Source organism: Anser brachyrhynchus, assembly GCF_964034855.1.
Source record: "Anser brachyrhynchus genome assembly, chromosome: 12".
In the NCBI taxonomy this organism is placed as follows: domain Eukaryota; kingdom Metazoa; phylum Chordata; class Aves; order Anseriformes; family Anatidae; genus Anser; species Anser brachyrhynchus.
In genome coordinates this window covers 17,569,280-17,594,982 of record NC_137707.1, presented here as the reverse complement: position 1 = coordinate 17,594,982, position 25,703 = coordinate 17,569,280, and the positions used below count along the sequence as shown (strand labels likewise).

Genomic DNA, 25,703 nt, shown 5'->3' with positions numbered 1-25,703 from the left:
ACTTCAGTGAAGATGTCCTAATTTACATTTACTGCACATTTGCCTTTTGTACAAGTAACTACAATTCCCCTGGCAGGAAGTTACTATCAGAAGTTTACACACACAGAAAAACAAAGCAGAGAATTTGAATGCTTCTCTGTTTATCCATCTGAGAGTTATTATTAAGATCTGAAGTTGTTAGGTGGGGAGATCTCATCAAAATATAAACCACTACACCATATTTCTACCTCATTTTAGATACAAAACTCAATTGTTTTCTTATTTTATTTGTGTCTTAACATCTTGGTTTTGGAATACTCTGACCTCACTAAAATAAATAAGTTAAATCATTATCAAAAGAAAGCGCAGCATTTGTTTTTTAGTCTTCAAGTCATAAGAATTTGTGCTAAAATAGTAAGAGAAAAGAGGAAAGTAAGAACCCCCCAAACCAAACAAACAACATAAAAACAATCCAGGCTTAAACTGCTCTTACAAGCCAGTTGTTCACATATTCATCCCAGCATGCCTACTCATGTGAAGCAAGCCTGAGACCTTAATGGGAACGCTTATCTTAACAAAATGACCTTGTACGCAGTGAATACTTAGAACTAGCAAACTTGGCTCATGATATCCAAGTAGCCTGACAGAATAACCTCTCCCCACACTTTATGCAAGCAATGAAACAGGGTTATGTCAACACAATTGTGTTGAATTTAATACACTATAGTTCACTTACTGGAGAGTCTTCAAGAGATAAATACTATTTTCAAAGATATTATTTTGCATGTGCATATTCATAAAGAAAAAAGGATGTGAATTCATCTACTGAATAGTGTTTTACAGTCAATAGTTATATCGTTAGCAGCTGGGGACATGAGAGGGATTCTCCACGTAAGGCTGTGAGGAGAGGCATGCAGATGAAAGGACTCTCACACCTGTGCCCTGATGGCAAGAGTGCTAGAGAGCAGGCATATTGGGAATGGCCAGGCTCACATGTTCATCCTCTACCCACTGCAAAGGGATTGCTGTGCTCCCTGCATGGCGCCACAGGTCTGGAGAGATGGCACCCTTCTCATGCAACTAGATGTGGTAACTAGGGATGCCCCATCTCCAGATCAAAAGGTGTAACAGCAGGCTTACGTGACATACAAAATGATGTTCTCTGAAAAAGCTATACATCCACTAAAGTTCAGAAAATGATAATTAAGATAAGTAGAATCAAAGTGATATATTCCATGTGAAACCAAATGTATACCCACTTCTCCCTTGCAGATGAAAAGTCAGTCCCAATGAATAAAACCCTTCTACAGTCCTATACAGAGCCAGAAATTTACTGCAGGTTTGAATGCTACTGATGCCATGGAGGTCCTCCATCCAAAACTGTAATATTCCCTTACTGTATATATATAAATTGATCTCATTTTTCTCTGTGTTAAAAGAAGCTGTAGTAAGAAAGATGCAGCTCCTGGCAAGTGGAGAGAAAAGATGAAGAAAAAGAAGTGACTAATTTAAGAAGTAAAGAGAGTTATACCTCAGCAATGCTTAACAGCAGTTAACTTTATTTCCCCAGCCTCAAAATGGATAAGAGTAATAGATAAGCACATTATCAAAATGAATAGCAACAAAGTAATCAGTTTCACCATCAACAACAATAAACAATAAACCAGTCAGCTATACTGAAGTTAAATATTCCATTGAAACAGATACATACATCTAACAGCTGGTAAGTCATACCGCTGCAGCTTTGTGAAGAAATCATTGCATTGTTTATATATTGAGCTGATTTTTAAGTCTTCAGCAATATGATTTTTTAATGGGAAGGTAAGAAATTATACAAAGCTTATCCAGTTTCAAAGCAGCATGCTATCTTTACATGGATATGATGCTACAGCCTAGTTATCTGTGCTGCTATAAGTTATCTCTAAGCATTTATGCAGTATTCTAATTTACCCATGCACTCTCATGCTTCTACAATCTACTAGGTGTGCTTTCAGCTAAACAGATAAAAATCTTCCTCAGTGTGATTGAGAACCTGAATATAAACACGTGAGTCTCCATTTGTGTAAATGCTTTAATTGTATAGGATTGCTTCATGTGCATCAGTGATTAGTAATATTTTTCTCTTATGGACAAAAGTGTAAGCAAAAAATGTTTTTATGTTTAGTTTAGTAGCCCAAATGATCTCTTCCTCCTTCAAAAAACTTTACAAGAACTCATTAAAGAAGCTGAATTAAATTGCCCCTATAGAAATATAAGATACTAGGAAACATTGGTAGCTAATGAGTTATGTACAGCTGAGTCTGGGCAAGTCATCTCATCACCCAGAATGCCTCCTCCTCCTCCGTCTCTATGAAGCTTTGGATATATTGTGGCACAATGTGGCAGGTGCTATATTCCAGGTTTCACACAAATATGTTATGTACTAGTGATCTCACTGCAAATGTATCAAGAGAAAGGGACCTAGCATCAGAGCTTCTGTACTTCACTCAGCTCCAGAGAATGCCTGATTGCATTCATAACTATAGCAGGGAACCAGGTGTCACAGCCACTAAGACATGATTCTTCTCTTGGTTACATCTGGTTTACACCAGTATGAATAAAAAGGAATGTGGGACCCTAGATTCCCTTCTTAGCTCTGTGACCAAGTCACTGATGGATTTGGGCAAACTGCTTACCTAATCCTTCCTTCAGTCACTTTATTAAGAAGGTAAAATTATATTTGTCCACTCTGCAGGGCACTGATGTGGTCTAATATCTACATTTATAGAATATTTTGAGAGTCCTCAAAAAATGATGCTGTTGAAATAGAAAGCAATGTCACCCTGTCTTGACTTCAGCAGAGCCAAAGTGTAGGGCACTCTCTTTCCATTAGCAGAAGTCGATGATAAAGTCAGCTCCTTCTTTGAGGCAAACAAAATCCTGCTTCCCTGAACATAAAAAGAATTAAACAGCTGGAGATGTTTTCTTTTCTCTTAATGTGAAGCTTTCTTTTCTCAACATCTGACTCAAAAAGCTCTGACACTTTCCTCAAGTAAATGCTACCGGTGTTCATGCAGTTCTGGCTGATGCTTTTTTACTGCTTTTTCTTTCTCCTTACAAGCTGTTTTTGCTGATTCTCTCCCTCAAACAGTTGTGCTAAAGCAATACTCAATAAAGCCCCTCTGTCTGCAACTGTCTGAGAGGCCTCACATGTGTCTTTGTTTTGGGCAGTGTCATGTGTATGTGGATTGTTGGAGGCCCCCACTGTTTCAACTACCTGGTTCAATAAAGGGGCTTAATGACTTCTTACAAACTTTCTAAAATGGAGGACAATGTCAAAAGCCCCAGTTTCAACCTACAGCAGTGTTATCATCAATACAATCAATCACTAACAATGGCTATACAAAGGCAAACATTTCCTGGCAGTTCTTAAAACTAATCTTAAAGGTGGCGTACAAGACAAAACAAATTCAGGCAAGGATTTCCTTTCTTAAATACCATAAAAGTGACAATCACCCTGTCTAAAAATACATTTTTAGGAATTTAAAAAATTGTTTTTCCTCTTTTGTAGATGCTTTGTATGTTTTAATACTACTCTGATGCTCCTAAAATTTCCCATCCTACTTCACCAGTAAGGTGAAGCCAGTTCTACATGTTGTTTTGCAGAGGTACAATGAATGAATACAGTATCTTGGTCACGGTTATAGCTTAAGCTACTTTTTACCATAATAGCTATGACAACAGTACCTGCTTCTACAATTATAGTAGTGTAAATGTGCTTTGACCAGCATGGCTTTAACCCTCCACAGGAACCTTTCTCTACTGGCAGTGTACTTCATTAATTATCTGGCTATTTACAGTTAAAGGAATGAGAATATTATATTATACTGGTACCAACAGCACTGCAAGTACTTCTGATATGTTCTGTAGTTTTTTTTCTTAATTTATTTTTACTGAATAAAGTTCTGTTTTAGTTTGTTTTTGCTTTGTTTTGTTGTTGTTTGTTTGTTTTTAATCATCCTGTAAAAACCTGTATGATTTTGATTTTTGGTTTTGAAGCTCATATGAAACATACTTAAACAGAGCTTGCAAGAGGCAGCCAAACATTTGTTAAAGTTCTCAACAGTCAAAATGAATATAGCTTATTAGTACTACCTTTGAAACACTTGTTTTATTTTACTTTTGGTTCATTTCACAGTGAAGTATACTACAGATCCTAACTGAGGAAAAAATGAAAAAATCTTAGTCTTCACAGGGAATTTTGCTCTTCTGCAAGAGGCAAAAAACACAATCTGATTCCTAATAAGACCAAAATATTACATGGCATTGTTGTTGGACAGATTTTCTAGTGACTTGTAAAAGAGATTTTACAAGTTCAGAAATAGACAAATATGGAAACATCTTTAGGCTTTAGATCTCAAAGACAAGACATCACTTTTAAGCAGGTGTACCCTCCTGGGCAGCTGCTTAAGATTAGTAAATTACAAGTTTAGGATTTTTTTTCTTAAATATGGCTGAAGAATAAAATCTTTAGTCTGGCAAGTTGGAGTCAAACTGTTACAATGAGCACCTGTTGAGAAAGCCCATTATTTGAAGCTGGGGGTTCTGGGTGAAAAGATCACTGTGAATTAATTTTGATTGCTTCACAAAACTCTGCATAACAAATGGTCTCTGACAGGGGTATCAGGGGACTTCCATTTGAAGGGGAGAAAAAAAGATTTTGTTTCTAGGAAGGTAACACAATCTCTGCAGTTACATTAAAACACACCAGTGGCTGCACTTGCCCGAATCTCTCTTCTGAAACAGATTGTATGTGCTTAGGTTACCAGGTATTATGCTCTGGGAGGGGAAAAAGAAACAAATGATATCAAAATCTTATCTAAAAGATTAGCTAAAAAGAATACGGTCAGAGATCCATGAATCCTGCCTAAGGCAGTTATTTGTTCACAAGTTTATAACAGCCCCATCTCTGTGTGTTGTGGATTGCTAGATACATTGCCAAAATGGAAAAGGAAGAAGTGAACAAATCAAAGAAAAGTTTTTTGCAGTTGGCAAAATACATCATCAGCTTTCTTGTATCAGTTAATTCCAAAGGCAAGTTAAAGAAACACTAAGGATAGTAATATCTGGTGAATATTTCTCTTTCCTGGTATAGAGACTATTGAATATGAAGCAATTTCTTTCTCTCTGGAAAGAAGTTTCCATCTGAAATATACAAAAGTGCTACCTGTCTGTCATCCCCTGATTAAATCTAAGACCAAGCTTACCATCTGTTTGTGCAAATGAAAAGTGTAATATTCCACCAACTACTCTGCATGACCACTTTACTTAAGGGTTTCCTGCAAAATGATTTCTAGTTCATCCAGAGCTTATTTTTAGAACAAAAAGAATCAGCAGAAAGCACTATGCTTTTAGCTAATAATCATGATCCAGTTGACTTTATGCTTGATTTATCAACTTTTAGCCGTTAATATTGCATGAATTACTACATCTAAGATTCACTCAAAACTGACTGTAAAAGTTATGATAGGAAGATAGTGCTCATGGCAAATTTTCCCTTTTTATGTGTTTCTGTTTTTAAGGCTGCCTCAGTTATATCATCATCTGGATACTAGTTGCACATACACAAATATTTTCAAGTGTTTGGATTCATGTGGGTACCACAGGCTTGTATCTACACCTAGCAAAATCATTGCAGCCGTAGTAAAGTCAGAAAATGGCCACACATTCTGTTAAGTAAAGATAAATGAAAAATTCTAGATAAATCAGATCATGCACTTTGTCCATTTCTGGTATAGGTAAGGAGTTGCTCTAATATTCAACCACAAAACATCAAATCTTTCTAACTTTCGCAGTACGTTGGTGCTATACTACAGGGCACGACAGCCACCTGTGCAAGGAAATACTGAGTGTATTCTGCTTTACTCTAGAAACCAGATTGATACTGTAACAACCCTAAAACAGAAATATCAGAAGATATCTTCAAGCAGTGATGTGTTTCTGTTGTAGATGAAAAAGGAAGAACTGACCTGTTTGAAGCAGAAAGTAAGCTCTGTACTATTCAAAGGTACATCAGCACCATTTACCTAGATGTGCCTTTGATGACACCACCATCCTACAGGCCTCATGTCCAGTCCCTGCCATCCCAGAACCACGCTGAAGAGAGATGCACAAGGGAGGAGCTGAATGTACAAAGACAGTGCCTGGTATAAATCACTTTTGCTTTGGAGGAATTTTTTTCCCCCAGAAACTTTTTTCAAGCCTCATCTATCCTAAGCCTCCCGAAGTTACTGCATGCATCTCTTCAACCAATATATTTATTTTCTTGCTAATTCCATTCTTCACATAAGGCATGAAGCAATACGTAAAAAAAAAAAAAAAAATGTTTTTTTTTTTATAAGATAACAGTATTTCTAATGATGCTGCTCCAGTTCTATAACATATTCAAAAAGCAGAGCACAGATTCCACTAGAAAAATATACGCAGTGGAAAAATATGTAGCATATTAGTCTGCTTTTTTCTTTTTTCTTCACATGTCTCCAAAATAAGCTGCAAATCTCCCATGTTGAAAAGTTCTTCCTTAAGTTAATAAAATCTGTCACTTTCCATAATGGTTGATTTGAAGAAAGTCCACAGGTGCAGTATTCTGTTGTTCACAGCTTGGGAAGTCAAGGCTTATAATAAAAAGCCCTCTGTGTTATGGTCCTCCTTCCCCATCAATTCACATCAAGTATTATTAGAATCATCTGCCACTTCAGTGGTGCTTCCTCTGTGCTCAAACTGCAGAAGCAACAATGACATTTTACGGCTCTGCAGGTGCTGCTGTGTGTGGTCACGAACACAGAAGTGTGGCCTGCTATTGTTCTCCAGTAGCACTTTGATCTCAAACACAAAAAGCCGCATAGCTGGCTGCCCTATTCATTCTTGGGCTGGGTTTATACGGGTAAGAGAAAAAAAGAGGTGACAAGAGATGGGCAATCCATAATATTTATTTCAACAAATGCTTCAAATCTTTTTAAACATCATAAGAACATGGCTCATTAAACTACAACAGCCTTAAAATTGTGTTATAAAACCACAAAACAAAAAATCAATACTTCTGCTGGAAAGGAGGTAATGAAATATATTGAGCTGGTTGAAAAGTGGTTTGTATGAATCATAATATTATTATGGGCACACCACTTCTGCTCCCAATACTTAAAGTTAACAAACTAGGGAGTGCTTTCTTCCCCATCACTTAAACAGGTGCTATAGGGTGGTATTTATCAAAGTTATTTTCCAGAGTCAATCCTTCTGCTATAAATAACGCTGGGATACAGGGGCTTAGTAAAGTGAGATCAATTCAATGCATATCTGCTACCTGAGCTTCAGCTGTTGTATTATTTCACAGTCTGATCAATACCCTGCTCCATAAGAGCAGAGAAAAAAACACAACACCACCCTGATGAGTCACTGTAGGTTTATTACTGAATCAGAAGGATGTGACATTTCTGATGTTAGTAAAGACTAATTTTGGTAGCAGCATTTGACCACTATTAAATAGTTTAACTCTCTATTTCAGGTCTTTGCAATGCTTTGTCCATTTTTTTTCCAGCACTGTTGGATAAATGCTTCTGGAATTAACACTCCCTCTGCTGCCAAAACAAACAAACAAACAAAACTGAAATATTACTTAGAATTACTTCTCATTTATTTTAAACTGGGGTTATTGCTCTTCAGGTGAATCCAGAGAAATCCAGTACTTAATGTTTTAGCACAGGAAGCTGATAACAACATTAAAAAAAAAAAAAATGAACATTTTGAGGTGAAGAAACAGGAAGGAAACACTCATAGAAGAGGCTTACATTATACAGTTCTCCCAGATGAAAATGTAGGTTTCTTCTCAGGAATGTACTGTAATTTTGTATCAGACAGAACCCCAGAAAAAATTTACCCTTCTCTACTCATCCCCTCACATGTACATATGGTGAAGAGTTTCTTTCTAAAAGTATTTCTCAAGAAAAAAAAAAAATCAAACAAATACTTTGAAACAAAGAATAGAAGCAAGAGGACGTTGAATAGTAATGAAATAAGATTCCAGCAAAAGGCTCAGCAGTTACTTGCAGCCAATGTACTCTCACCCTCCTCTGAAATAAAACCCCTGATCTGCCAGAACTGCCCATCCCTGCCAATCTCCTTTTGTAGTGTAATCAAAAGATAGCAAAAGCTTCCCATACTGAAATTCAGCCATTTCAAAGGACAGTGCTACATCCACACAAGTCTTTAGAGAGGAAGTGAAGAAAAAAGCCATATATCAAAAGGCAATTCATGGAGGGAATTAAGAGCAGTTTTTAACATTTCCTCAGAGTGCTTAGATTAACTGCTTCCACTGGAGAAAAATAAATAAATAAAAATACAGAAGATCAAGTAGAGTCCAAGCTGGACTTTACTGGAATAAAGGAATACAGAGGGTAACCTGAGACCTCTCTCTCTCTGATGTGCTGAAGAGAGACAAGATGAGATCAATTCTTAGTTCAAGACAGTCATCCAAGACATTTCCACAGTTGCCACTGCTATAGCCAAAAACTTCTCTGCACATCACTTCTTACTCCACAAACACCATGAAGGTACATTAAGCCATTTCACTGGCCTTCAGCCTTTCCAGTCTCCCACAGTGGAGATCTGTCCTAATAACTGCCTGCATGTCCCATCATCTTTGGGTAGTTACGGTGATACTGGAAAGACCCAGATCATCCAATCACCAACAGACATTTAGTTTTACATTTCAGCAGAAAATATCTCACTTCCTATAGCACACGAGCAGGGGGCTGGCTCTGCAGAAACCGAGGAAATGCCATGCTGTAAATGAACATCTCGACTTCCCCTTAGTGTGCAGAATAAATTGGTTTCTTCAATCCCAGCTTGGGTCCTTTCCAAATTATGCTTTGGTTTTACTGCTTAACAGAGAGGGAGTAAGGGTGCTACAGCTGCTAGCTATTGATGTTTAATCTTAAATTTATTTTGACTTTGTTTTCAATAAATAATCCTATCTTTTGCCAGTTCTACTGCTGTTACAACCTTTTCCAGTAGCTGTCAACATTATACAGAGCTTTAACCCCAGAGAGAGAAAAACCAGAGGAAAAAGAAATGAGAATAGGGTAGAAGAAGAAAGACAGAAAATTACTAAGTCTGAAGAATGATATATCACATCACCACAGGACTCCCTTCTACTTCAGAACCTTCGACGGTCAGTATTTGTATAGGAATTTTGTCTGCTCACAGTCATATCTCCCCAAAAAGTAATCTGGAAATGTAGCAGCCTGGGTTTGGCCCTCTGTGAAGGGCCAAGAGCCTACCGCACACAGCTCCCCACAGGCGTGTGCCATTTCAGCTACAGGTGCCTGACTGCATCACGGTTCGGAATCTATCAGCATGTTGCCCCACTCACACACATAAAGACTACTCAAACAACAAACTAATTGCTTTCCTTTTACTGGCCATAAAAAAAAAAAAAAAAAAAAAAACCTTTTTTGCAAAACTGCTGCCAGATAGGGCTGACAAAAGAACAATCTCATTATATTAGTCTAGCACATCAGCTGGTAACTGTCCACTGTCATGGGATTTCAGCCATTTGTTTCCACAGAACAGTACTGATTTTAGGTGAATTTGTATCAACACTTCTTAAAAGTCTAATTTTCAGTCAGAGCAGGACCAGCACTTTCTAAAAATCATGATTCTTTGTGATGGTTTAAATTGAATATTATAGAAATTGGGATAGCAAAATATTGAACAAGCTTGAAATTTGAAGTTGCGGGGGACAGAACTGCTGCCCAGATTCTTCATCAAGGGATGGGGGGATGCAGAGTGGGGCAGGGGGATTGCTGTCCAGACCTTTAATTGTTTTTTCTTGTCATTACTGCTGTAAAAATCTAGGTTTTAGATAAAGAGAAAGCACTTCTAGACAAATAGTACATAAAAGCTGTCAACTAAACCTGAAGTCCTGATACTTCAGACTCCTGATGAAATGAAAATCCTTCCGTTCTGTTTCTCCGCAAGTCTGTATGGGGTAAAGACCTGAACATAAACATAAGTTGATGACTTGTACCATATATGACCAAGGTTTCAAAACCCAAAGTTACCCTTTCAAAAGCAAAGATCATCACTGCTATATATAGGGTTATAAAAAGCAGACTGATCAAACAGAATGGAGAAAATCCCTCAGAGGATCCCAAAATATGGCCTTTATCATCATTCCTAGTGCTCAACAGTAGAGCAGACAGTGGACAAAACTGTAGCTGCATTTCAAGAAATGGCAGCATTATAAAATTACTACCAGCAAGCACAGTATAGTACATGCACATATACATTCCAGGGGAGAAAACAAAGAGCATCAGGCAGCATTATGAGGCTTTCAGCAAAACCAGCAACTGCAGAGGACCCAATTTTCTCACTCCATTTCAGTGTGCACTCTACTACAACACACTGGCCCCAGCCCCTTCCCATCTTCCTACCTCACACGCTAGCTTCAAAAAACTAGGAAGACACTGAGGCAACAGGTGACAAGCTGCCATACCATACATCATCCAGCATTTTCTTCTGAATAAATATGATCTTTGCAATGCCACGTGCTTAGTTTTTATGAAGACATTTATAACCATTTCTATTCCATGAGCACCTATGTAGTATGCACGTATAGTAAAAGACTATTCTGAACAATTTCTTATCTAAATATTTAAAATAAATGAAAATGAAAAGTAAGGAACTATTGTTAGCAACATTTTATGGAGCATGTCGATAGATTAGAGCAACATTAGATTAGGGCTATAGAGCAACAATTAGATAGGGCTTTAAACTAGAGTCGAAGGGGGAAGGGGATAAAACCAGGCATGCTGGTGATGAGCTAGGGGATGGTGTGCTAGAATCAGAGGGATTGTGTGCTAGTGAGGCCCTTCAGTCGGATACACAAGGTGCTGCGTGCAGGGAGGCGCATTTGAAGTGCTTCTACACAAAGGCATGCAGTATGAGGAATAAAATGGATGAGCTAGAAGTCTTGGCCCAGTCCCACACCTACGACATCATCGGCATAAGCGAAACCTGGTGGGATGAGTCCTGTGGCTGGTGTGTTGCAATAGATGGTTACAAGCTCTTCAAGAGGGACAGGCAGGGTAGGCGAGGTGGCGGGGTGGCTATGTATGTGAAGCATGGGCTGGACTGTGTGGAACTTCAAGTTGGCGATGGCAAAGTTGAGAGCCTCTGGGTAAGGATTAAGGGACGAACAAATAAAGGGGATGTCGTTGTGGGAGTCTATTACAGACCACCTGGCCAGGACGACAACGCTGATGAATTATTCTTTGCAGAACTAAGAGATGCCTCGAGATCGACTCCCCTCGTCCTAATGGGGGATTTCAACTTGCCAGACGTCAACTGGGATCACCACACGGCTGACAAGAGCAAGTCCAGGAGGTTCATAAAGCACCTAGATGATAACTTCTTGGTGCAGGTGCTAAGAAAGCCAACTAGGAAAGGTGCCCTCCTAGATCTGTTGCTGTAGAACAGAGAGGGTCTTGTGGGAGACGTGGCAATTGGCGGCTGTCTCAGTCATAGTGACCATGAAGTGGTTGAGTTTAGAATTTATGGTGACAGAAGGAAAACTGTCACCAAAACTTCAGCCCTGGATATGGGGAAAGCAGACTTCAGGCTGCTCAGGGAACTAGTCAGCAAGGTCCCCTGGGAAACTGATTTTGAAGGCATTGGTGTCCATCAGTGCTGGTCAATCTTTAAGCACTGCCTCCTAAAAGCACAAGATCAGGCGATTCCAAAATATCGGAAGTCAGGCAGGTGGGGCAGAAGGCCTGCCTGGCTGACCAGGGAACTTCTACTGGAGCTTAGGCAAAAAAAAGAAAGTGTACGGCTGCTGGAAGGAGGGTCAGGCGACGAGGAAGGAATACAGGGATGCTGTTCGTGTTTGTAGGGAGAAAATTCGTGTGGCCAAAGCCCAACTAGAGTTGAAGCTGGCCATGTCTGTGGGAGACAATAAAAAAGGGTTTTTTTAGATATGTGAACGGAAAAAGGAGAACCAAAGAAAACATAGGTCCGCTACTAGATGGGGAGGGTCTCCTCACAGACAATGACATAAGCAAAGCAGAGACGTTTAATGCCTTCTTCGCCTCTGTCTTCAACACTGATGATGGGCTTCGGGACCCAAGGTACCCTGAGCTGGAGGACCATAACGGTGGGAATGACAAACTCCCAACCGACCCTGAACGTGTGCGGGAATTGCTGCTCCACCTGGATCCATACAAGTCCATGGGTCTGGATGGGATTCATTCCAGTGTGCTTAAAGAGCTGGTTGACGTCATCACGGGACCTCTCTCAATTATTTTTCAACGATCTTGGGAATCTGGAGAGGTCCCATTGGACTGGAAGCTGGCACATGTTGTGCTAATTTTCAAGAAGGGTAAGAAAGAAGACCCTAGCAATTACAGGCCTGTCAGTCTCATGTCAGTGCCTGGTAAAATTATGGAGAGGATGATCCTTGAAGTTATTGAAGCACACCTGGGAGACAATGCAGTCATTGGTCCCAGCCAACATGGGTTCATGAGGGGTAGGTCCTGCCTAACAAATTTGGTTTCTTTTTATGATAAGATCTAGTCGATCAAGGGAAACCAGCTGATGTGATCTTTTTGGACTTCAGCAAAGCTTTTGACACAGTTTCCCATAGGATCCTACTGGACAAAATGTCCAGCATACAGCTAAACAAAAACATCATACAATGGGTGAGCAATTGGCTGACAGGCAGGGCTCAAAGGGTTGTGGTAAATGGGGCCACATCTGCCTGGCGGATGGTCACTAGTGGGGTCCCTCAAGGCTCCATTTTAGGGCCAGTCCTCTTCAATGTTTTTATAAATGATTTGGATGTAGGACTAGAAGGTGTTTTGAGCAAATTTGGCGACGACACCAAACTTGGAGGAGTTGTGGACTCGGATGAGGGTGGAAAGGCCTTGCAGAGAGATCTGGACAGATTGGAGAGCTGGGCGATCACCAGCCACATGAAGTTTAACAAAAGCAAGTGCCGGGTCCTGCACCTGGGACGGGGCAACCCTGGCTATACGTACAGACTGGGTGACGAGACGCTGGAGAGCAGCCCCGCAGAGAGGGATCTGGGGGTTGTGGTTGACAGCAAGTTGAATATGAGCCAGCAGCGTGCCCTGGCAGCCAGGAGGGACAACCATATCCTGGGGTGCATCAAGCACGGCATTGCTAGTCAGTCAAGGGAAGTGATTGTCCCGCTCTACTCTGTGCTAGTGTGGCCCCACCTCGAGTACTGTGTGCAGTTCCGGGCATCACAGTATAAAAAGGACATGAAACTGTTAGAGAGTGTCCAGAGGAGGGCAACGAAGATGGTGAGGGGCATAGGGGGGAAGACATATGAGGAGCGGCTGAGGTCACTTGGCCTGTTCAGCCTGGAGAAGAGGAGGCTGAGGGGGGACCTCATCGCAGTCTACAACTTCCTCACAAGGGGGAGTGGAGAGGCAGATGACCTATTCTCCATTATCACCAGTGACAGCTCCCGTGGGAACTGTGTCAAGCTGAGGCACGGGAAGTTTAGGCTAGACATCAGGAAGGGGTTCTTCACCAAAAGGGTGGTTGCACACTGGAACAGGCTCCCCAGTGAAGTAGTCACTGCACCAAGCCTGTCTGAATTTAAGAAGAGATTGGACTGTGCACTTGGTCACATGGTCTAAACTTTTGGGTGGACCTGTGCGGTGCCAGGAGTTGGACTTGATGATCCTTATGGGTCCTTTCCAACTTGGGATATTCTATGATTCTATGAACTTGCTCAAGGTGACACGTGCCCAGAAGATGGAAGTTTCACTTACTAAATAAGGCCCTCACAGTTTAATCACAGGCAAAACATTTACATAAAGCTTCCAGGCTCCAAACTACGCACAATTAAAATGTAATAAGTTCCATTCAACAGCATTAATATTAAAGTATGTGCATCAAGTTAGTCTAAGCATCAGTGGATAGAGGTGGAGGAAGAAAATAAAAATCTGTTCAAACAGCACCAATGCAATAAATTAAATTTCAGTATTGCTGTCAACTTTTCATTTTCACTAATGGCTTTTAAGAAAGCCAGACATTTTCCTCAGTCCATTTTACCTTTTCCCTCCATTTGACAAATATTGATTTTCATTTCCTCCAAGTTTAAGTGCATCGAATACTATTGTGACCGTTTTGTTTGCTTTTTCGTTTGTGTCCCAGCTTTATCGAGGATGCCAGCATGAATGCATACAGCTTTGGAAAGAGAGAATTGGTTTAATAACTTCTTCATATCCAGGAGAGAACATAGGAGCACAGTCTGCTGTTCTGTATAGGTCACGCAAGAAAAGTGACTCTAGGCAGCTACCTAACATCAGTAAGGAGATGGCTGAAGAAATAGCCTTGGCGTTTTAAGATGTTACTGCTAATGCTCTGTCACAACAGGACAAATTACGGAGCGTTCTTCCTCCACTTCAGTGCAAAGTTGGACATACTATGTTAAATGGCCTTCAGTGGCATTTTAAGCTAACCCTCTTTTGTAGGCAGTTGGCCCTTTAGGAGGCTTGGATTGGAATGTAACATATCATGAAATTCCTTCTCAAAGAAGTTGTAGCTTTACAAAGTCTTTTCTCCCTGACTCACAGACACATCAGCTCTACCTCTAGTTTCGTAAGATCTTCTTCTTAAGCTTTGTCCCAAGTGTGCCAGGCATGTTCACAACTTCTACCTTAAAGCCTTATTTACCAAGTAAAAGGAAAAAAAAAAATCACACTGTTTTTGCAGTAATATGAATAAAGAGTGCTTATATGATTTATTCTACCCATTTAAATAGGGAGGGGTGAAAGTGTCAGGGAACAAAAATAATATTCTGGATGGAAACAGAAAGATAGTTACATCTTAAACTACCTTGGACACTTCTAGAGAAATTGTTTGTGCAGTGCTCAGACACTCAGTGTAAGAAACCAAAACAGGTTGAACAGACTTAAGCAAGGGACTAAATTCATTTAGGGTTGTCAGCACCAAAGGTGTGTGCTGGTATTATGGGATCCCCACAACCAAGCTAACCATCACAAACAGCCTCATCCTCCTCAGCAGCTCTGACATAACTTGCCAACAGGACTTGGTCTTCAGTCTGGGCAACTAAAGCCTACAAACCTTTGAAATCGGTTATGTCTCTCCCTGTAATTTACTATTTGCTAGATTCTCTAGCCAACAGAAAGATAAAAGTTCATATGAACACATACTTAGCATTGAAGATGATTATCCCCTTAACTACTGTACACATGGAACAAATGTTGGCTTCACTATGTATTAAGTGTCACTTTAAAATGCCATTGAAAGGAAGACAATTTAGAATCATTCACAGCTAAAGAAAGCTCAAAACAGATACTGGTCTGAAGAAAGTCTTAACATTATTCATCTGGTTACTCTCATTGGCTCAGCTTTCTATTGATAAATATTTCTATTTTTCATGGAAAAAAAGCATCAAAAACAAAGCGGTGACCAGGGGGGCTAGATTTATGATGTTGTGCTTGACCACTCCACTTTTTTCTTTCCATATTCAGTCCCAAATACTGCTTGTGTTGCACCACCTGATGCCAGGTGCTGCAGGGCTTCTGCTACACCCACCTGACATTGTGATGATGCATTTTTACAACCTTTAAATAAAAAAAATAGACCTTTGCACTTCAGCACTGCCCCGATCAAAAGAGCTGTCTTTACAGATGTCGCAAATGCCTGCTAACATGGAGAGACTTCTTTCTCAGAGAAGGAAATGACACCAGAAGTTTCAGGGCAGAAAGTTCCAATAAGGACCTTCCTTGTTTGCACTCACGATTGAAACTGACATAGGCATGGACATACTTCTGGTATTCATCTAACCAGATGGAAACTGCTTTCCAAAAGTTACAGTAACTTCCGAAAGTTAAGAAGAGCCTGCAATTTGGCTTAGATTAGTTAACTGCTATGGAAAGGAAGATGTCATCACTTCCTCACTCTACAACCGTCCAGCAGGAGTTCTCACAGGTACACCGTACGCAGTCATCTGTACACAAGCCCATGGCCCCAGCCACCATGCACAGCATTGCAGAGGATGCCTTCAACACCTCAGTTTTCACCAGCTCCCTCAGTGCTAAGTGGACTTGATCATTAAAAGATTTCTCTTTCCCCCTCTCCTGTGCTCACCTGTAGTGCTCCTCTTCCCATGTCATTAAATGATTTTGCCTCTTAAGAGCTTTAGACTGAGGATTAAACAACAAAAAAAAAAATCTAAAGAAAAACAGAAGATAAAACAGAAACTGAAGACACTCTTGGTAGGACAAAGCTATAATATGATCTGTGCCTGGAACTTAATTTCAATCATTGCCGTGCTCGCACCCACTTACTTGTGAAGCACTCCCGTCACTGCACATGGTTCAGGAACTCCCAGTATCTCGTGTCTCTAGAACGAGGAGATCTTCCCAAGGAAGAATCACTGTGCACATGCCATTTCATAGGCATCTGCTAGGCCATTGCCAGTAGTGGCAGAGGGACTGGCTCCAGGTTGCCGTTCTGATATTAACTATAGCCTATATGTAAAAAACAGAAATACTAAAATCAGAAAAGTGAACATAAACATACCTATCAGTAACTCTACTCTCAGCTGAAAGTGCACGTTTTCCAACTATTCCTGTTCTTCCCTAAAGATAGATATTTCCAAACCTCTATTCCTCCTTAACATTTTTGTCTAGAGATAGGTGTATATATAAGAGATTTTATTGTACGTGAAATCTTTAAGTCATTCTATTTCAGCTCAACAGCTAAAAGACATATTGCTTCTGGCTTGTGTAAATAACTGCACCCATTTATTTGCAAAACATTATTTTAACTTCTGTCAATGCATATTAATGAGGGAAGGAAACCAGATAGAAAATGATACTTTGATTAAAAAATAAAAAAATTGAGAAGTACTGCAGTCTGTCAGGGAGACGGAAAAAACAATAAAAGATGCACAGTCACACCTTCACTTGCGAAGTAAAACTGGCCTCCTGCAAAGATGCAACCAGGTAGCTCACAACTTGAGGACTCCCAAAAGCAGAAATACCCCCCCCCCCCCCCCAAGAAAAAAGTCAGACCAAACAGCAACTGTTGCATTTGGATGGTCAGCAAATATTCTTTTCAAAAGAGGGTGGAAGAGATCTGGGGACTCCTGGGGCAGGGAGGGCTTGCAACCTGTCCCTGAAGAAGTCTCAAATCACACCCCGGCACAGGGGGCAAGCAGAAATCCATCCACCTTTTCCCCAGACAAAAAGCATTTGGATTTGGGCGTCATCTGCACGTGAACCAAGCCAGGCAATTTGCTGCCCCCCCGCCACCCTTCCCGTCACATCCCCACCTCGTCAAGAGAAACCTCGCTCCTGCCCTTCCGAAGCGGCGCTCTCTCTCCAGCCTGCTGGGTCCTTTCGGCCAGCCCCCCCCACCCCCTCCCAGCCTTTCGCTCCCTCTGCCCGCAGCTCCCCGGGGTGCCCGGGGAAGCGAAGCGATACGGGGCTGGCGGCTCCTCTCCGCCAGCCGCTGCCGGGGGCAAGCCGCCTTCTCTCCCGGGACAGCCCCCGGATCCAGGGGGCTACACGGGGGCTACCGGCGGCAGCCTCAGCCCCAGGCTTTGCTCAGGCGGCCTGGGCAAGTTTCGCCCGCTACCAGCCTCGTTTTTCACTAAATCACGTCTCTGGGTGAGGAAAATTACTCGTGTCGATTAGGTGAATGCGCTCAACGATCGTTGGCGCTTAGGAAAAGAAAAGGAGAAGAAAAAAAAAAAAAAGACGCTGTGCTTTATTTTAATGGATCATAAAATTGCGATGGGCGGGAAGGGAGCACGGAAAGAAGGAAAAACTTTGTTGCTAATGAGAAAAACGCGGCCGCACGAACAGGACTGTAAAGGAAAATAAAAGTGCTGTTCCTTACAGGATTAACGCCATGCTGGTGACCAGGCGACATCGAGACGATGCAGGCACCTTTGTGCGCCTGCCAGGGGGCGGCTTCGGGGAGAGGTAACTTCCCCCGGCCCCATGTCAAGTAACGGGAAACTTAACATCCTCCTTTCCCAGACTGAATTATCCCCCCCACACACACACCGTACCTCCCAGCTTCTCGGTTCCTCGACGGCCCCGGGACGGGGCTGGCGGACGGCGGGGACCCCCCTCGCACCCACCTTCGAGGTCTGCAGCTAATCGAAGAGGCGCCAGCTGCCCCCGGGCAGGGTTAACCGGAGAGCAGCCGCCCGCCACCACCTCAATCAGGCAGCCGGGGGGGAGCTCGCCCTTCGCAACCCGCCGCTGCCCCCGGGCCGGGCTCCCTGAGGAAACGTCCGCCGACAGGCAGGGGGGAGATGAGGGGTCTGCCGCCCCCCGGGGGCGCCTCACCTGGGGCGAGGAGCGGGAGTTCCCCGGGGCGGCGCCCACCTTCCCTCCGCGTCCCCTCAGCGGGCGGGGGTTACCTCAGCCGCGCCCAACGGTCACCCCAACGGTCACCCCAACGGTCATCCCCAACGGTCGCTCCCAACGGCCACCCCCAACGGCCACCCCCAGCCGAGGGGCGCAAACCTAAGCTTGGTTCCAAAGGAGAATTAGTTAGTATTTCGTTGATAAAAGCATTAAAGTCTGTTTAATTTACCTTTTTCCGAGACCGAGCGGTGACTCGAAATTTTTAAATATTCACATTGACAAGCCAGCGGGCTCTAGCGTACAGCTTACACACGGACAGAAACACGTATCGTATACCGGAGGAACTGTCGTGTTCACACAGGGAAAAAGAGTTCTAAAGATGTGGAGTCCGAGAGGTATTCAGGCTACAGCGTTTCTACTTTACTAAGTATTCATAATCATGGTAAAATTCCTCAGGAAAAGTTTTTCCTCACCCCATCACTTCAGTGTTAAATACTCTGTCATGCCCCAATTGCAATTCAAGGTACTGGGTGGGGGGACAGCAAGGAGATTACTTCTTCTAAAAGGCAAGCAACTCCCCCCATACATACTGATATCAAAGGAAATCCCACAAAGCAAAATACCTGAATTTTGGAATTGTAAACAAAATATATGTTATATACACAATGAACATAACATTGGTCATTCCTGTTGTGTTTTTTTTTTTTGTTTTTGTTTTTAAAGCATCTATAATTTGAAGGCAGCCAAGCTGATTTTTTTTTCATAAATAATAATGTTAGGGAGATAAAACTCTACCAGATGAAAATACTGAGCTGGATTCTGTCCCCAAACTCCCAGTGAGGTTAACGATCATTGCAGGTGCATAAGGGAAGCCAAATCATGTGCAAGGCCAAAGCAATTTTTTTTTTTTTTTTTTTTTTTTTTTTTACAATCAAGTTATAAACTCCATATAATACATGGAGACTTGCAAGTGGACATCTTAGCACAGATATAGCAGCGTAAGCATGCCACAAACATAGAATCTCGTAGAATAAAATTAATATCAAATATAAAGCATTTGAACCAAATCAAGCCTTAAATGTGATAAAAAGTATTCCCTTCAAAGGAAACTTACCTAGGCCCAATAAGGTCTTTGCTAGCAGCAATTTTTTTTTTAATAAAGAAATGAAAAATGCCAAAATATCTACAATTTTATGAGAAGGCGTAGTTGATTAGTTAAGGAGAAAGTTTCCATTATTAGGGAGTATGAAAAATATACTAGCAATTAATATCCAATACATATATGTATACCCATACTTACAAATATAAACACACACATACACCCTGGACAGTTCATGTTAACCAAGGGAAAAGCTAAATAATACATTCAAAGTAATTACTAAATACAGGTACACTTTAAAAACACAAAGACAGCAAATTTTATCTGTTGCAAAAATGTATTTGATTACTCGAGTAAAATTACAGTATCTCTGCTGTTAGTAAGTATTAAATGTTAAAGAAACTGGACCTCTTTTTCCTTTCAACTTTCCAAGAAAGTGCATGTAACAGTCCAAGGTTCCCCCTGCCCCCCCCCCATACCTAATATAAAATAAACAAACACTATACTTGTTCCCTTGGTCAAGGAGTAGGGCTTGGTCTTGTAAGGAACATATGTACATTTTAATGAAAGTGATGTCTTATTGTATATACAGGAGCATCTACAGTTGTCCACGGAAGTTGTTCAAGATGCTATACTTAGCAGCATTGTGAAAGTCCAGCACATTTTCTATAATGAATATACCTACAAGGCAAAATGTTACGTCTCAGTTTCAACTACCAAAACAACACTTCAGTATCTTCTCTAATAATCTGCGTGCTTATTACTGTACAGAAATGTATTAACATTTAAGACGACTCAAGTAAAAAGCACAATACAAATAACAGTTCAAAACGGAAAATGTTAAACCTACAAAAATTAAAGCAGTTTTAATTTTATAATAAAAATCAAAAACTGAGCTGTGTAAAGGACCCACACTGTTCAGTCTATATTCTTTCAGTCCTTTTTCTTAATTCTGTTTGGAAAAATTAAACAATGTGTGTGCTGATAAAATTTCCAGCAGGATCAAAGTGTACATTTATATACAGATTTTTATTAGAGATCTAACGCATCACTGAGGCATTGCATCAATACCAGAGTTCATGTTAAACTGGATATAGAAAATAAGTTAATGCCAGAATAAGATCACCTAGCAGAACAGACTTGCAACTGCCATAAATGTTACAGCAACTTTACAGCACTCTAGTCGATTAGTATTTAGTTCAAAATACAGGAGACCAAAGTTAATGCTTGCATTTGTTTGCAAAGCAAGGTTATATCACTAATAAATAAGCTCTCTTAGAACTCTAGAAGTAGAACATGGTACAAAAAAAAAGTCTTTGCAATGTTGTAGCTTGCAGTTTGAAAAAAGCAACCCTAGGTTGCACTATTTGCAGGAATGTTATAGTTTTTTCTAATTTGTTACAATTTCTTTATTGTCTTCCACGAAACGTGTAAAACGGAAGTTTGTCCCATTTTCATTGCTTGCCATTTTCTCCAGACCAGCTAGAGGTGCGTTGGGTTCTGAATTTGGGAGCTTTTCCAGGCTTCCCGTCAAGCCGCTGATGGGCGAGCTGCCCCCGTTGCCCAGGCCCCCCGGTGGCGGTGGGATGCCACCATTCTGGATGACGGAGATCTCGTTGGTCTTCATGGCCAAGCCATTGGAGAGCGCTGCTGCGTACTGGTTCCAGAAGCTGGAGGGGTCTCCATTCCCTGACCGTGCAGCCAAATCTTTCTGAAACATTTCTGGGAACTTTACAGGATTGCCTCCTAGAAATGTCATGGGGCCATCTACAGAAAGTCGTCTGCCTCGTCTTGCAGGAGTACTGTTCCACATGTGAGTGCCCATGTGAACCTGAAAAGACAGAAAGAAGAAAACAAACAAACAAAAAATAGTGGTTGGCAGGGATTTCTAACTAATTTTCATCACAGCGAAGGCAGCAGTCCACAAACATGTCCGGTCTTGTTATGTGATGAAGGGCACTAAAAGTTCTTGGATGCAGGGCTTCATTTCCCATCTGGAGCAATAAATAAGCTGCTTCTGGATCAGCCCATCACCATTACCCAGAATACTCTTTTTTTCTGCTGAACAGTACATTGCTTGTTACTTTTTTTCAATTATTACTATTTTTTATTACATGTATTTAGCTCATAATGACTTCGTGTTACTCTGTCAATTGCAGATAGCTGCTTTGGGGGCTAGAATTGCTATGTCCACTTTCATCGCAGTGGTAAATATTGTATTTGACACCCTTTACCCTATAAACATCCTTTTCAGAGAGGCAGAAAGTATCCTTTACTGATTGCTCATCGGAGAGCCTCGTGTATAGACAGAATGGCCTGAAAGTAATTATTCATCTCACATTACTGGCAGCAACCTCTAGAGAAATACTCTGTCAACAGAAAAATGTACACAGTAAAGTGCTCAACTGGTGTTCTAAAACTTAAGTATATTTGCTTTTCCAAACACATATCAGTAGGAAATGTTAGTTATATAATCAATTAAAGCAATGCCCATTAGTTCCAGAATTATGTTAATAGTTTTTTTAAACAGTCATCATTTTACATGATAGTTATGAAAAAACAACGTCTTTGAGAGCCTTTCACTTCTTTAAGAGGTGTGTGAGTTACTAAATGCATTTCTCTATTAATTAATACTTCTTACCAATACTTGGCTGTTCTGTTTCACACTTTACATAGACGGTCTTTGCTGGTAGGTGAACTCTAATTAAGCATCAAAAACAGATCAAGCTTCGGACCTGCTGCCAGTGCAAGCACTCAACAAGAGCCCATCTAGTACTACCACCAGGGCTGACTAAACAAACACTCCAGTTGTCATGCCACAGACACCCAAAGGTACCACTGCTTGCAACGCTAACAGATGTGAACACTGAAAAAACCCCAGCAAGGCCAAAATGAAACCTAAGAACAGCAAGAGGAAAAAGTACCTTCAGATTGCCTTTTGTTGTGAATGCTCTTCCACATATAGTGCAGGCAAAAGGTTTCTCACCAGTGTGCGTCCTTTCGTGGATCTGCAGAGCGCTGGAGGAAGAAAACGTTTTCCCACACGTGTTGCAGTAGTGCTGTTTGGGGGTTCTTCTGGGGAGAGCAGGCAGCAGGACAGGGGACGTGGCAGAGGAGGAGAGTGGCCCCGCAGCGGCTAGACCAGAGGGTGTCTCCTTGCTGTCCTGAGGAGAGCCGTGCACGAAGCCGTTAACCTCAGTCTTTATGAGCGATGACAGTGAATTAGCAGGTATAACCGAAGAGTTCTGATTAGGGCCGATACTGGAGCTGGGCTCAAAAAGTTGTGATGGTAGATCTCGCATTTGATGTGTCAACATATGTTGCTTCAAATTACCCTTTGTGGAAAAGCCACGATTGCAAACTGTGCAAATAAATGGTCTCTCTTTGGTATGACTTCTGTAATGAATGTCCAAGGCACTCTGACAAGCAAATGTTTTGCCACAAATGTCACATGCGGTGTTTTTAAATTTACCTCTATCTCTGAAAGGAAAGAGCATACTCAGAGACTCTTCTTTAATCATTTTATCAGTGTTACTAGATGTCAAGTCCAAAGCACCACTGTTTGCAGGGGTTGGAGACAAACCATTGGCAAACTCGCTTGGTAAAGCTCTTACTGGTTTCTCTTCGATACTTGGTGACTTGTGGTAATCATTAGTGCTGTTGGATGGGGACAAGGCCTGCATGGAAGAGGTAGACTCTGAGACAGCAGGGCTTCCAGCACTTTGGCTTTCCATATCACCACCAACCGATGACGAATCGTTAGTCAAAACATCCCCTTCCACTGACCCATTTTCAACTGACTTTAAGCTTGCCTGAAGTTGTTCAGCAAGTCCTGCATTGATCATCTTCATCTGGTTTTCCAAAGCAGCAATACTTGACATTTCCAGGGGCAGAGGGGAAGAAGACAAGCTGTCTTGCGATGCGTCTGCAGATTTAGGTGTATCTGGCACACTGCTGTCAGGACAGTCTTCCATGTTCTCATCTGAGAAGTTGTCTATATCATCGAAATTCTTATCATCAAAAGATCCCGTATCGGATTCCATTGACTCAGGATAGTTTTCTGTGACCGGGGTGTTAGGGATCTGCCCTCCCATGTGCATTCGGATATGCTGCTGTAGCACTACGGCATTGGTGAATTTTTTCTGGCAGATCGGGCATGAATGTTGTACTCTCAGTGGGGGCATGGCACGGTGGACACTGTAATGAGTCTTTAAGTTGCCTTTAGTAGTGAAAGCACGACCACAGATTTTACATTTAAACGGCCTCTCACCAGTATGCGTGCGATAATGCATTTTCAGTGCACTCTGGCAACTGAGAACTCGGTGGCAAATGATACACTCATTTGGATCAGTTGCCTTTTTATCTATGTTTTCTACCAGTTGCTGTAATTTCGATGTTTCGGATGCTGGCGTTGAATCCAATAGTCCTCCAAATGGAAACTTTGCCTTAAACTGCTCTGACATTAAAGGCATCAGTGGATTTGTAAAAGTGGCAATGCTGCTGGAGCCCGAGTCTGCTGCCGGTGAGTTCACAGAGCTGCTCACATTAGCGATGAAGCTTGTGTTTTGAGGGTTTTCTTCTATTTTGCCGTTTGAGGTAGGCAAAGCACCAGCCTCTACCTCATCAGAAAGTCCATTGGAGATTTTTGATGTGGGGTCAGCTGTTCCCGAGTCACTCTTGACAGAGCAGGGAGGGCTAGCAGAAGGATGGCTAATGGGAATCGGCTGAGGCTCCTCAGTTTTGATGAATGGGGTCAAGCTTGGTATCGTTGGTGGGAGTGGCAGCCCCACAGAAGTCGTCAGGGTGGAGAGGACTGGCTTGCTGTCCAGCCAGCTCGTGACAGGTTTCTCTGGCGGTATAGACATCCCATAAGGAATACCCGTGCTTGTAGGAATATTGTCCAAATGCTCTGGCACTGGGTACGGATTCATCTGAATATGAGGGTATTTTTCTTTATGACGCTGAAAGTGGACTTTTAAGTTTCCCTTTGTGGAAAACCTATTTCCACATATGTTGCATTTAAATGGCCTCTCGCCAGTGTGAGAACGTAAATGAATCTGCAAGGCACTGTCACTCCCAAACACTTTAGCACAGAACCTGCATTTATGCTTAAAGAATGCCTCATCTGAATTACTTTTTGTTTCGAAAGCAGTTACATTTGGTGGCTTGCTTTTTCTTTGCTGTGCCAAGGCAGTCAAGGAGTTTAAATCCTCTGCAGGTGTTCCAATATTGGACAAGGGACTGGAGAAAACAGAGTTATTAGGGGTGGGCTGAGGTAGAAGTGGATTAGATGCAGGACTTAATAAACTGCTTATTGCAAAAGCTGGTGAAGATGATGCTGATACTGGTGGGTTGCTGAGCTGTGAGCCACCAATACTTGAAGCCACTTTTTCTGAGGACGGTGTTGTAACTGCTGCTGCCAGTATGTTAATATTTGGAGAAGAGCCACTACTGGATGGAATTATAGTGTTGCCAGGGTTGCTCTGAGGTAGCTGTATAGGGGGTAGCTGTTTCACACCACTGATGCTGGCAGATTGACTAGCAAGGCTTTGTGCTAATCCAGCTGCTGCAGCCAGCTGCTGGGATAAATGGGAACTTAATGTGGACAAGGGGTTGGCAGATGTTCGTAAAGTACCTTGAGATGGGCTAGAAGATGTTGGCATGTCTGTATTTTGGGAAGCCAACAATAATATTTGGTGACGAATTTGTTCAATCAGTTGCAACTGGTGGATCTGCTGCTGCTGTAAAGCCAACAGTTGCTCCATCAGGGCAGGTACAGCAAGCTTGTTGTTCGACGCACCGTTACATCTTGCTTCCTGTGAGAACTGTGCTACTGCCACTTTAGTACTCTGAAGGTTTTCAATTATTACATTACTATTTATCACTGAAAAGTTGCCTAATGTTGTCAGATCCCCTATGTGAGGTAGAGAGGTTGTTACAGCTGAGGTACCCATTGTGGAGCTGTTACTGCTTGTAATACTATTGTTGACACTCTTGGAACTGCTACTGCTATTGTTAATGCTGGAAGCCTCCACATCCATGGATTCTTCCTTGTCAAGTTTGTTATGCTCTGAAAGGTCACTGCAGTCTACTTGATCTGTGTTATTAACTGTGTCATTCATCTGTTCATCAGGATTATCAGGAGGAGAACTAGGAGGGAAGGTTTCAGAAGGAGAAGCTGGATTTTCATTCACAATTAAAAC

At 41.7% G+C, this 25,703-nt stretch overlaps 1 protein-coding gene across 6 annotated transcripts in view; it reads right to left on the bottom strand.

Moving 5' to 3' along the window:
• Positions 1-20,014: 20,014 nt before the first annotated feature.
• SALL1 (spalt like transcription factor 1) overlaps positions 20,015-25,703 on the bottom strand; it is a 17,004-nt gene continuing 11,315 nt past the window's right edge. For all 6 annotated transcript variants that reach the window (XM_080552880.1, XM_080552877.1, XM_080552879.1 and 3 more), the window contains 2 exons: positions 22,425-25,703; positions 20,015-21,331 (listed from right to left, as the gene is read on the bottom strand). The exon at positions 22,425-25,703 is cut by the window's right edge and continues 134 nt beyond it. In XM_080552880.1, coding sequence (XP_080409006.1) covers positions 20,891-21,331; positions 22,425-25,703 — 3,720 coding nt within the window. In that variant the 3' untranslated portion in view covers positions 20,015-20,890. The remainder of the gene's footprint in view (positions 21,332-22,424) is intronic.